Source organism: Carcharhinus amblyrhynchos, chromosome 17 (assembly GCF_965287045.1).
Source record: "Carcharhinus amblyrhynchos chromosome 17, sCarAmb.v2.hapA, whole genome shotgun sequence".
NCBI classification, from domain to species: domain Eukaryota; kingdom Metazoa; phylum Chordata; class Chondrichthyes; order Carcharhiniformes; family Carcharhinidae; genus Carcharhinus; species Carcharhinus amblyrhynchos.
Window position 1 is genome coordinate 46,086,179 of NC_137340.1, and position 13,734 is coordinate 46,099,912.

The following is a 13,734-nucleotide window of genomic DNA, read 5'->3' on the forward strand; positions in this document are numbered from 1 at the left end:
ACACACACACACACACACACACACACACACACACACACACACACACACACACACACACACACACACACACACACACACACACACACACCCCACAGGGGGGGCACATCCAGAAAGAGTTCAGTTTTCAAATAAGAGGAAATGCTGAACATGGTTGCCAGTTTAGGTGGTTTCTGTGGAATGAGAAAGTTCCTGTTGTATGTCAGTCAATGATCTTTCCTACATTCCATTCTGAAGGAAGATCACGGAGTGGAACCGTTAGCTGTGTTTCCCCTCTCCACAGATATCGCCTGACCTGTCAAGTGTTCCCAGCAGTTTCCGAATTCATTTCAGATTTCCAGCATCCGCAGTATTTAGCTCCTCATTTCCAAATGACTTTTTTTAATATAAAAGTTGAAACTGGAGTTGATGGGGATGTAAAATTGTGGGGCTAGAAACAGGCTGTATTCAGACAATAGTTAGGTTCCCAAGAATAAAAAAAAAGGACATTTAATTTCAAGCATCTTTCAGTCAGTCAGTCAGTTAGTTGGCACAGATCAACCCTGTGAACTCTGAATTCAGTCCGTCCCTCTCATTGTCATGTTTAAACCCTAACAATGGTAACAATGATGACAATTCAGAGGTCGCCCATTGGTTATAAAGCACTTTTGGGACATCCTGAGGTTGTGACAGGCGTCAAACAAATGCAGGACCTTTCGCTCCAGAACAAAGTGAATGCCTTCAACTCGCTCGCAGGGATAATTTCGGGATGGTCTTTGGATAGGTCTGCAGGACAGAGCACAGGTTTAGGTTGACGGCAGATCAATATTAGCTGCCACTTAAGCAAGCCCAAATCTCCTGATTTGTTTTAAAAAGTTCTGTCAGTATCTTTTTCCCCCCCAAGCACGAGCTGGCAGCATAACAGCACAGGGTCTTTGAAGGTTATCATGGGATAAAGTACAAGAGTAACAGAAAGACAAAGATCGATGTTGGCACCGAGGAGTGGCCTGGCCTGTCCCGCAGTGTTAAAACAACAGAAAACCTGAGCAGAGGGGAGTCCAGGTCCGTGTGTCCATGACGGCACTCCCCCTCTCACGGGACCCCCCCCCCCCCTCCGCCGACCTCACTTTTTCTCTTTGGCGTTGCCGGACTTCCCAGACTGCTCCGGGGCACCGTCATCCTCCTCCTTCACCTTCCGCAGCTTGGCTCGCCCCTTGACGGGCGAGAAGGTGAGGGAGGCCTTCTTGAACTCCAGCGGAAAGATGCCCAGGTCTCCGTCGAAGCGGTTCTTGGCCACCTGCAGGTAGCGCTTCCCCTGACCCGAGGCCAGCTTCTTGTCTTGCAGAATGAGCACGTTGTCAGCCTCCTGACTGGCCTGGGAGACGAGAAACAACGTGAGGTGGCTTCAGCATTTTCTGTATCCCCACAAACCCCAACATCTCAGACAAACCACCAACCCCAAGCTATAAATACCGAAAAGCTAGAGATTTGTTTTAAAATTTTATTTATTAACACTGCAATGAAGTTACTGTGAAAATCCCCTGGTCACCACACTACGGAGCCTGGTTGGGTACACTGAGGGAGAATTTAGCACAATTAATGCACCTAACCAGCACATCTTTTGGGCTGTGGGGAAAACTGGGTGGCACGGTGACACAGTTGTTAGCACTGCTGTCTCACAGCGCCAGGAATCTGGGTTCAATTCCCGGCTTGGGTCCCTGTCTGTACGGAGATTGCGCATTCTCCGTGTCTGCATTCCGCCTACAGTCCGAGCGACATGCTGGTTAAGTGCATTGGCCGTGTTAAATTCTCCCTCAGGTGTAACCTGAACAGGTGCTGGAATGTGACAACTAGGTAACTTCATTGCACTGTTAATGTAAGCCTACTTAAGACTAATAAATAAACTTTACTTTTTTTTTTACTTTAACTGGAGCACCCAGAGGAAACCCACCCAGACACAGGGAGAATGTGCAAACTCCACACAGACAGTGACCCAAGCCAGGAATCAAACCTCGATCTCTGGTGCTGTGAGGCAGCAGTGCTAACCACTGTGCCACTGAGCCACCTACTGGCCATTTATCATGGCTAATCCACCTAATCTGCACATCTTTGGTCACAGAGGCAATTTAGCACAGCCAATCCACCTAAACTACTAATATTTGGAGTGTGGGAGGAAACCGGAGCACCCAGAGGAAACCCACGCAGACATGGGGAGAATGTGCAGACTGTGAGGCCACAGTGCTAACCACTGTGTGCCACTCAATGGGATTAAAGGTCAGGGACAGCTTCAACCTCAAAATATTGACTTGGAAAAAAACGCTTTGGAATTCGGAAAACATCAAGAGGATTTTCATGAGGTTATCGAGTGGAGCAATTATTTTCCCTGGGGGCAGGTGATTAGGTAAATAGAGGGCATCAATTGAAGATCGATGACCAGAAAAATGAAGGTAAACTGAGGAGAGAATTTGGGGTTTTTTTTGCGTCTTTAGGATATGAAACATCCAATCAGAAAACCCAGGGAATCCGGAAGAGCTCTTAAAAGGGGATTAATACTGGTTCAAAAATCATCTTAAAAGCACTGGGGCAAATGAAAAGAAATGGAACTATGTGAAAAGCTCTTTCAAAAAGAGGTGACACAGGGACAACAAACATGCAGATCAAGGAGGAAACGGAATTTTAGTTGGAAGAGTGAGGAATCTGGCTCTCTTGACTCTGCCCAAATTGCAGTGGGAATCTCACATGGTGTAGTTTGCAGTGGTGTAGTTAGCACAGGAGGCTTATTTTGAGAGACCAATGTTGATTAGACCAAGAACGGATTGTGGAGCTGGACTCACGAGTGCAGGGAGACCACATTCAGGGTGGGAAGGTTGTGGTGACCAGCCTGTCACCTTTTGACGGAGTGTTGACAATGAGGGCAGGGGAGAGGGAGGGTTGGAAAGAGGTTCCAGGACAGGCTAGCAGAGTAAGGGCCTCACTGACAGCTCCGTCGGATAGAATGGGAAAAGGGAGCGAGCCAGAGAGGGGGGGAGTAGAGAGATCTCAGGGAGTTGCGGGCTGCAGAGATGGCTGAGGGTCGGGGAAGAGGCATCTGTACACAAGAGAGAAAGCTGCCGATTTTAGTCAGTGAGTGCTGATGGATGGGTGGGGGGGGATAGGGGGATGTTAGGTGAATGGGATTTGGTACGAGTCATGAGATGGGCAGCATAGATTTTGGAGGAATGAGACACAGTCGGTGATTCACAGCAAAATCATCACTGACCAAGCTCATGACCCCTGTGTGAAATAATATGTTTTTTTTTTGCGAGGTCCCACTTGCCTTGGCCGTTCCAAAGATTGAAGCTGTCTGCAGTTCCTTATCGTCCTCCTCCTTTCTGGGATGGATGACGAGGGTCACGTGGCAACTGTTGTCTGTAGCAAACTTCCGAAACGTCCCAACAATATAATCCTGCGCAGAAAACCTGGGGCGAGAAGACAGCATCCTAGTTCGTGCAAGTCGAGACCACAGGGAAACACTTGCCCAGTCACTCTGGGTTCTCTCTCCTCCCTCGAGCTTGGGGGAAGGGTGGGGGTGGGCGAGGTCCAGAAACAAGGGAGGAGTGTAAATTTAAAAAGTAGAGTTGGGGCGGGGTCAAGTCAGGAAGCACTTCCTTACACAAAGACTACTGGACATCAGGACCTCCCCGGCCTCAACTGCGCAGTTGGTCACTTGAAAGATTCAAGGCGAAGACTGATAAATTTTCATGTGGAGCTATCGGGGGTAAAACAGACCAGAGGTTAGCCCTGATCTAACTGAATGGCAAAGCAAGTTTGAGGGGCTGAGTGGCCTTTTTCTCTTCCTTTGTTCCCAGAAACAGGAGTAGGCCATTCGGCCCATAGAGTCAATTCCGCCATTCAACTATATCATGGCGATCTTCTATCTCAGCATGCAATTATCCCTGATTATCCTCATACCCTTGATGTTTTTAATATCTAGGAATCTATCCATCTCAGTGATTGAACCTCCACAGCCTTCAGGGACACAGCATTCCAAAGATTCACCACCCTCTGAACAAGGAAATTCCTCCTCCCCTGTATGACCTATCCCTTATTCTGTGTTCCCTAGTTCGAGTCCCACAGTCATCCAGACTCAAAACGTTGGCTCTATTCTCCCTCTCCACAGATGCTGTCAGGCCTGCTGAGCTTTTCTGTTGTAATAATCCAGACACTCAGGGTAATGCTCTGTGGACATGAGTTCAAATCCCACTACGGCAACTGGCACACTTACAATTCAATTAATTAGTCCATGAAACTATCAGTGATTGCTGTAACCAGGGAAGGAAATCTGCCGTCCTTACTTGGTCTGGCCTACACATAATCTTAAAGTCACAGCAATGCAGTTGACTCTTAACTGCCCTTTGAAAAGCCACTCAGCTCAAGGGGCAATTAGGGGTGCTGGCGATACCCACATCCCATGAAAATATTTTTTTTAAAAATGGCGATGCTGATCGAGGTTGTGGAGGGTGATGGAATACAGGAGTGAAACGAAGTTAAGGATGCAGAGATTTGTGGGTGTGGGGTCTCAGTGACTCAATGGGTCACAGTGACCAGACTAACCAGAAGTAGCATCAAATCCTCCTGATCTGTCAAACTGTGTTCCCATCTTCTCTATTTGTTTTTGGGATGTGCATGTCACTGTCTGGAGTCACATGCAGGCCAGACCAGGTAAGATTTCCTTCCTTAAAGGACAGCTATGAACCAGATGGGTTTTTACGATAATCGACAATGGTTTTCGTGGTCATTGTTAGGACTTTTCATTCAAAATTTTTACTAAATTCAAATTTCACCATCTGCAATATGGTTGACTCTTAACTGTTCTCTGAAATGACAGATAAGAACATAAGAAATAGGAGCAGGAGTAGGCCATCTAGCCCTTCGAGCCTGCCCCGCCATTCAATAAGATCATGGCTGATCTGTCGTGGCTCAGATAAAGACGCTCAGTTCAAGGATAATTAGGGATGGGCACCAAAGCTGGCCTTGCCAGTGATGCCCACATCCAATCAAAGAATAGATACATTCTGAGCAGAGATGGGGAAATCTTTGGCGTTAAGGAGACTGAGGAAAAGCGATTAAAGCAGTTTCCACTAAACTTTGGGAGTTTAGAAGGATGAGGGGGGATCTTATAGAGACGTATAGTATAATGAAAGGGATGGATAGGGTAGAGATAGAGAGATTTTTCCCGCTTAGAAAGGATAGCAGGACTAGGGGGCACAGCCTCAAGATAAGGGGGGGGGCAGTTTAGATCGGAGTTGAGGAGGAACTTCTTCACTCAAAGGGTGGTGAATCTCTGGAATTCTCTGCCTGTTGAAGTGGTGGAGGCTGCCTCGCCAAATATATTTAAGTCATGGGTAGATAGGCTTTTGACAGACAAGGGAATTAAGGGCTATGGGGAGAAAGCGGAAGAGTGGAACTGATCCACTTCAGATCAGCCATGATCTTATTGAATGGCAGGGCAGGCTCGAAGGGCTAGATGGCCTACTCCTGCTCCTATTTCTTACGTTCACTAGGTTTTAGAAGACACCAACATAAAATATATAGCTCAAGAGATCACGTGTGATATAGGATGGGTGCTAAAATCTCGATACAACGATTGTAGAAAAAAAAAACAAGATATTGACATCATGATTTATCCCATGTGTTATTTCAAAAGAGGAATAATTACTTGTCAACAGAAAAATGTTCCTGTCCCATCATGAACTGCAGGTTGTCTATCACAACGTGGCTGATGTCGTACATGTACACTGCATGTTGCATCGTGTCGATGACTGACCTACACAACAGAGAGAAACCTGGTTAAAGTCACACCGATCGTCAGGCTATATAAAGCAGTGCTGCAGACAGACATTGGCTAGGGCTGGATCAAAAACCAGGACAAACATGAAAACTCCCGTGGGTTCAACACATCCAGTTCCTTAAACAGTTCTCAACTCCACCAGCCTGCCTTTTCACCATTGTCCCCATTCCCGTCTCGCAGCAGAGACATGTGCGTGAAGACCCAGAGAAGCTGGGATTGTCCTCCTGAGAGCCCAGAAGGTTAAGGAGAGACTTGACAAAAGGGCGAGGGGGGGGAGGACCTTGGCGGGATGCTCTTTCGGAGGGTCAGTGCGAACTCAACGGGCCAAATGGCCCCTTTCTGCACTGTAAGAATTCTATGGTTAAGCAGAGTTGCTATGAGGTATGTGAAAGAGTCGGGAAGCTAGTCCCCTGACACACTAAGGGGCAATTTATCACGGCCAATCCACCTAATCGGCACATCTTTGGCCTCTTTTAAGGTAGCCTACTGCACCTGGTATTCCCAGGTGGGCTCCCATCCAAGTACTAACCAGGCCTGAGTCTGCTTAGCTCCCGAGATAAAGACGTTCTTAGACTAGTATGCCTGTAGGCAGTGTGGAGAAAACAGGTAGCACAACATTCTGTAAATAAATCTATCATCAAAGAAGGTTCTAGTTTCATATTTCACCAATTGGCTTGCAGTCAGTTACCTATTTTCTGTTGGAGTGTAATATTTTATTTAATAATTGTCCTGTGAGGCACCTTGGGACATGTTAAAGAGGCAAAATAAACACAGGCCGTAGTTTATCCGAATCACCAAATACTTTACTTGATGCTGTGCTGCCCGTGAAACGTCATGAAGAAAAGCGGCAGATTCTCAAATTTGTCGGCCCACTCGTCGTAGTTCTCCAGCTGGTCGTCCAGGCGTTGCATCGCAAACTGGGTCAGCATGATCTTGGCCAGCCGGACGTTGTTGATCTCGAAGCTTCCCCACAGGGTGTTCACCCCTTGGGCGCAGAGGTCCAGAGCGCACTCGCTGATAAAGGTCGTCTTCCCGCTGCCTGTGGGGCCTGTTTGAGGAGAGAGAGAGAGAGAGAGAGAGAGAGAGACGGGTGGTTTAATGATGAGGCGCGACCACAGCCGGTTGCCAGGGGTTACCCGGTCTCCACCATACCGAGCCCCGACGGGCAAACACAGCACCGTACTCATCCCCAACTCGACCTCAAACAAGGGTTCACAGTTTGAGGATAAGGGGTAAATGTTAGCATTAATTTTTTACAGGGCTAGAATATAAGAGCAGGGATGTACCACTGAGGCTGTATAAGGCTCTGGTCAGATCTTATTTGGAATATTGTGAGCAGTTTTGGGCCACATATCGAAAGGAAGATGTGCTGGCCTTGGAAAGGGTCCAGAGGATGCCCACAAGAATGATCCCAGGCATGAAGGGTATGTCACATGAGGATTGGTTGAGGACTCTGGGTCTGTACTCATTGGCGTTTAGAAGTATGAGGGGGGGAATCTAATTGAAACTTACAGAATACTGAGGGGGCTAGGTAGAATGGATGTGGAGGGAACATTTCCACTAGTGGGGAAGACTAGAACTCGAGGGCACGACCCCAGAGTGAAGGGACACTCCGTAAAACTGAGATAAGGAGGAATTTCTTCAGCCAGAGGGTGGTGAATCTGTGGAACTCTTTGCCACAGAAGGCTGTGGAGGCCAAGTCAATGAATGTCTTTAAGACAGAGATAGAAAGGTTCTTGATCACTCAGGGGATCAAGGGTTTCGGGGAGAAGGCAGGAGAATGGGGATGAAAATCATATCAGCCATGATTGAATGGTGGAGCAGATTCGATGGGCTGAATGGTCTAATTCTGCTCTTATATCTTGTGGTTAACCTTTTGGCACCGAGGAGAAATTTCTTCACCCAGAGGGTGGTGAATGTGTAGAATTCACTACCACAGAAAGTAGTTGAGGCCAAAACGTTGTCTGATTCAAGAGGAAATTAGATATAGCTCTTGGGGCTAAAGGGATCAAAAGATATGGGGGAGACGGGGGAATCAGGATATTGAATTTGATGATCTGCCATGATCAAAATGAGTGGCAGAGCAGGCTCGAAGGGCCGAATGGCCTACTCCTGCTTCTCTTTGCTGTGTTTCAACGTCGTAAGCCATAACACCCCGTGTTGTACTGAGCGAGCGCTACACTGCCTTTCAAATGGTGCATTTAAACCGAGGTTCCCCAAGATCATGGCATCTACATGAATGAGGAGATGGGGCCCCGCTTTCATGTAAAAGACGACACGGTGAGCCGTGCAGCACTCCCTCAGTACCGCGCTGAAATCTCAGTCTAGGTCGAGTCCCAAACTGGGCCTCGAACCCACAACACTCTGACTCCGTGGGCGGGATTTTCCGCTGGGGGAGGGGGCCTGCCATTGGCCAGCGGCAGGCTCGCCAGGTCCTACCGATGTCCGCAGGGTTTCGCTTGTACGGTATCCCCTACCGCCAGTGGGAAGAGCCTGAAAACGTAGGCCCAAAACAACTCTGCTACCAAGGGAAAACACAAGCTCATGGCGGAGATGGGGAAGCTATACATATTTCCTTAGACTAACGGCAGCTGAAGGTGGTGGGGGGCAGCGAGTGACGATCCCACACCATATTTAGACAATAATTCAGTTACAGTTAATAGACGAATAGGAACTCAACGTTAAACTAGCCCAAAATCTGTAAGCAAATGTTTCCAAATTATATTTGTACCAATATGACTCTTAGGGTGGGATTCTCTGGCCACTTTCGCCCTGAAACCGGAAAATCCCTTTCCATGGTCCGCCCCTCGCCCACTCCAATTCCCGTGATGGGAAAATTTACCCTTAAACTCCAGGCTAGGTTCCAAAGTTTGGGAACTACTTTTAGCTAAACCCTGCTCCTGTTCTAAGATCCCTTCACTCAGCACACCCAGGTTGCCATCATTACTCAGTGGTGGCCCACTGGGTCATCATCTCTGCAGACAGTCCAGTGCAGGACAGAGAGTGAGTGCTGCACTGTCAGAGGCACCACCTTGCAGGTGAGACTGTAATCCCCAGGCTCTATCGGCGCTCTCAGGTCAGGGTATCGGATCCCCAAAGCAGTATTTCAAAAAAGGAGCAGGGGAGATTTTCCTGGAGTCCTGGTCAATATCCATCCCTCACTGAAAGCAGACTCTCATTGGCTCGTTGCTGTCTGTGGGAGCTTGCTGTGCAAAAACTGGGTGCTACATTTCCTAAGTTACGACCTCATTGGTTGCAAGAGCACTCCTGGAGGCTGTGAAAACATAGAATAGTACAACACAGGAACAGGCCCTTCGGCCCACAATGTTGTGCCGAACATGACATCAAACTAATTCCCTGGGGCGGCACAGTGGTTAGCACTGCTGCCTCACAGCGCCAGGGACGTGGGTTCGGTTCCCGGCTCGGGTCACTGTCTGTCTGGAACCTGCATGTTCTTCCCATGTCTGCGGGGGTTTCCTCCCGCAGTCCAAAGACGTGCTGGTTAGGTGCACTGGGCATGCTAAATTCCCCGTCAGTGTACACGAACAGACGCCAGAGTGTGGTGACTAGGGCATTTTCACAGTGACTGTTGCAGTGTGAGTGTAAACCTACTAATAAATAAACTTTAAATCTTCTGCCTGCACTTGGTTCATGTTCCTCTATTCCTTGCACATTCATGTGCTTATCTAAAAGCCCCTCTATACCTGTCTCCACCACCCCTGGCAGTGGCACACACCTAACAACCTCTGTGTAAAAAAACCACCCCTCACATCTCCATTGAACTTCCCCCCCTTCTCACCTGAAGTGCGTGCCCCCTAGTATTAGGCATTTCAACTCTGAGAAAAAGATTCTGACTGTTAATTCTATCTAAGCCTTCATAATTTTATAGACTTCAATCAGGTCTCCCTGCCACCTCTGCCGCTCCAGAGAAAACAAGCCTAGTTTGTCCAGCCTCTGCTTATAGTTCATACCCTCGAATCCAGGCAACACTGAGGCCGCAGCTGGAGTACTGTGTGCAGTTTTGGGCGCCGCACCTGCGCAAGGATATTTTGGCCCTGGAGGGAGTGCAGAGGAGGTTTACTAGGCTGATACCGGAGTTGAGGGGGTTGAGCTGTGAGGAGAGGCTGAATAAACTGGGCTTGTACTCGTTAGAGTTTAGAAGAATGAGGGGAGATCTCATTGAGACGTATAAGATGATGAATGGGATGGATAGGATAGAGGTGGAGAGACTCTTCCCGCTCAAAAAAGACAGTAGGACTAGGGGGGCACAGCCTCAAGATAAAGGGGGGGCGGTTTAGAACGGAGTTGAGGAGGAACTTCTTCACTCAAAGGGTGGTGAATCTCTGGAATTCTCTGCCCGTTGAAGTGGTGGAGGCTGCCTCGCTAAATATTTTTAAGAAGCGGGTTGATGGGTTCTTGATAAGAGAGGGGATTAAGGGTTATGGGGAGAGGGCAGGAAAGTGGAACTGAGCCACAACAGATCAGCCATGATCTTATTGAATGGCGGGGCAGGCTCGAAGGGCTAGATGGCCTACTCCTGCTCCTATTTCTTATGTTCTTATGTTCAAAGCCTCCGCATCCTGGCGACCAGATTTGAATTCAATACTCTCAAGAGCGGCCTAACAAAAGGGTGCATTAGGCAAGGAAGCTCATTCCCAAATGGAAATGTGCCCACATCCATTCGCCAGCAGGGGTGTGACACGATGGCGTTCAGGATAGCGGCTACACTACCTGTGAAGACGGTGAGTTCCCCTTTGCGATGCCCTTTCAGGAGTTTGTTCAAATCAGGAAATCTCTGCCATTTGATGCCGGAGACCTGGTCGACGTTGGCCAACTCCCCAAAGACGTCGTCCCGTAGCTGGCGGAAGGAGATGATGGACTTGTGACTGGCAGGGATGGCACTCTTCACAATCTTACTGAGGTTGAGGCCCAGGGCCAGAGCCTCCTGGGGGCAGGGCTGACGATCCCCCGGCCTCACCAGGAAGCATCGCTTCACGTTCAGCTTGCGGGCAAAGATCTTGGAGGCCTCCCAGGAGAGGAGGTCACTGCCCAGCCACAGGGTGATCCTCTTAAACTGCTCCAGGTATGGCAGGAGCAAGGGGGGTAGGCAGCTCACCCCCCTGGGTAAGGAGACGCAGGGTAGGCCAGTGGCGGTGCTCACTGCGAGGCAGTCCGTCTCCTTCCCGGTCAAGACCAGCACTGTATCCTTCCTCGTCAGGACGTGGAGGCCAAAGAGGTTGTGATAGTTGCTGGGTCTTGGCAGAGTGTTGGCCACATACTTGACCTGGCGGCCATCTTGTTCGGCTGAAAGCAGCTTTAACCCTTTCAGACTCAAATCCCGCCAATTAAACCAGGGGAACACCAAGCTTTTGGTGGGCTTGAAGTACTTCACACTCAGCTTTTTCAGAGTCAGGTCGGGAACCTTTGCGATCCCAAACATGGCTTTGACCAGTCGCGCCTCCTCGTCCTCCACCTCAGCGAAGGCCAACGCCTTGTTCCAGATCTGCTGCACCTCCTTCAGGTCCATCTCCTGCTCGCTCAGCTCCCAGTCGCTCTCCGGCACCTTCAGCAGCACGTCGGGGCCCAGGTTGTCCCGCCCTTCCTTCTGCATCACCTCCAGGCAGTCCTGGAAGTCCTCCCAGCTGCCCTCCAGCAGGGTCTCCTTGCACAGGAACTGGCCGGTGGTCTTGTCGATGAAGAGGGTGAAGGTTTCCTTCTCCGCCTTGCCCGTGTCGAACACCCGCCCGACGAACAGGCTGGGGACGTGGAGGCAGCTGTACCCGTCGTGGAAGGGGATGCCCTTCGAGCGGAGATACTGCCGGATTTCCGTCACCGTCACCGGAGAGAAGGTGGACACGAGGTCAGCTTTTAAGTTCTTGCCTTTGGCAGTCCCCTTGGTGCAGAAACGCAGCGAGGGCGTGACACTGAGGGGGGTGGCGGGCATGGGGCTTCTCAGCCACGCCAACATCATACGGGACTTTCCCTTCCCAGGGTTAACCGGCAGCACAATCCATTGGCAGCGGGTGAATACCGCGATGCTGTACCATCTTCGAGACAGGTTCGATCCCTGCAGGAACCCACTAGCTGCTTTGCAGCCACAGTAAAACATGTTCCCTGTAGACAGAGGAAAACAAGAGAGTTTAAAAACAAAGCAACAAACTGCACTTCTATAGCGCCTTTCGGATGGCAAAAGCACCCCAAGTTACTTCACAGGGGCACGGTCAGGTAAAACGTTCACACTAAGCCTCACAGAGCTTGTTAGGATAAGCGTCCAAAGGCTTAGTCAAGGAAATAAGTTTTAAGCAGAACTTAGACCATAAGACACAGGAGCAAAAGTAGGCCACTCAGCCCAGAGTCTGTTCCGCCATTCAATAAGATCACAGAGTCCCTTCAGTGCAAAAGGAGGCCATTCAGCCTGCACCGGCAACAATCCCACCCAGGTGCTATCCCCGTAACCCTATACATTTACCCTCTTAACTCCGCCTAACACTAAGGGCAATTTAGCTTGGCCAATCAACCTGGCCTGCACATCTTTAGACTGTGGGAGGAAACCAGAGCACCCGGAGGAGACCCACGCAGACACAGGGAGAATGTGCAAACTCCACACAGACAGTGACCCAGGCCAGGAATCGAACCTGGGTCCCTGGTGCTGTGAGTAGCAAGGACAACCTTCCTCACATAAGGACACCAAACTGCACACAATACTCTGGATGTGGCCTCACCAACACCCTATACAATTGCAGCAAAACATCCCTATACTCAAATCTTCTCACTATGAAGGCCAACGTATCGTTTGCCTTCTTTACTGCCTGCTGTGCCTGGACGCTCACTTTCAGACACACGAGAACGCCATGGTCTCACTGAGAATCCACCTCTCAATTTACACTCATTCAAATAATAATGTCTTCCTATTATTGCTATCAAAGTCAATAACCTCATATTTATCCACATTATACTGCATCAGCAATGCATACTTCCACACACTCAGCCTGTCCAAATCATGCCGAAGTATCTCTGCATCCTCCTCATTATTCACCCTCCCACCCAAGGTGATCTTTCTCCACACTGTAGCTATGACTGTAACACTACATTCTGCACCTTCTCCTTTCTTTCTCTATGAATGGTATGCTTCGTCTGTATAGCATGCAAGAAACAATACTTTTCACTGTACGTTAACACATGCAATATTAATAAATCAAACCAACTTCATACCATCTGCAAATTTGGAGATAATACATTAAATTCCCTCTTCCAAATCATTAATACATAGAGAACAGTTGGGGCCCTGGCACAGATCTCTGTGGAACCCCACTAGTCACTGACTGCTAATTGGAAAAAGACCCACATTTCTGGCCACCTACCAGAGAAATTTGTTGCAATCTCTCCTAAATCCCGCCAAACACTGACCTTCTGTACTCTGCTCCACCCCCCTCTTATACACCAAATAATCCAGGTTAAGATTTTCCAGCATTTTCTAACGTTGATAACTGCACAACACATCTTAGCAAGATCGTGGATTGAGGACAAATAGCAAATGCACTCTCTGGCTGCATGAATGCACACTTAAAAGCGATCACGTTCACATCACATGAAGAGGAGGGCTCGATCTGGTCACCTTACCTGTAGCGGTTATAACATCAGCAACGTCGGGATTGCTGCTGGTGTCATTCCTTCAATAACCCACCGGCTGCTATCTTCAGCTTCTTATTGAATGCATTGCAAAGGCCCAGCATCGGTTCATGCAACCCGGACACAGGGACAAGAGAGCTCCGTTATATAACTACACACATACAATGCGCATGTATTTACGGAGACAAGGGCTTCACGTGTAGCAAACAAGCAATACAGTGCAACAACTCCACGTCCGGTCGGCGGCGCGCGCTGCTTGGCTTTAGAATGTTGGCCCGGGAATTTAGAATCTTGCCTGG

General features: G+C 49.0%; 1 protein-coding gene across 1 annotated transcript; it reads right to left on the bottom strand.

The window, feature by feature from the left end:
• Positions 1–1,087: 1,087 nt before the first annotated feature.
• On the bottom strand, positions 1,088–13,620 carry twnk (twinkle mtDNA helicase). The gene is made up of 6 exons (XM_080205891.1): positions 13,427–13,620; positions 10,538–11,920; positions 6,614–6,854; positions 5,675–5,782; positions 3,293–3,434; positions 1,088–1,351 (listed from the first exon to the last, which is right to left on the bottom strand). Exons 2-6 carry the CDS (start codon positions 11,913–11,915, stop codon positions 1,100–1,102), a joined length of 2,121 nt encoding a protein of 706 aa, XP_080062017.1. The 5' UTR covers positions 11,916–11,920; positions 13,427–13,620; the 3' UTR covers positions 1,088–1,099.
• Between the last annotated feature and the right edge of the window lie 114 nt (positions 13,621–13,734).

Bases quoted from the DNA above. Each gene is read 5' to 3' on its own strand.
- twnk (XM_080205891.1), bottom strand. From the start codon at position 11,915: ATGTTTTACTGTGGCTGCAAAGCAGCTAGTGGGTTCCTGCAGGGATCG. The intron at 6,855-10,537 runs GTAGTGTAGCCG...CTCCTCAAACAG, and splicing joins GGAACTCACCGTCTTCACAG to GCCCCACAGGCAGCGGGAAG. The intron at 3,435-5,674 runs GTAATTATTCCT...TTCTCGCCCCAG, and splicing joins GAACATTTTTCTGTTGACAA to GTTTTCTGCGCAGGATTATA.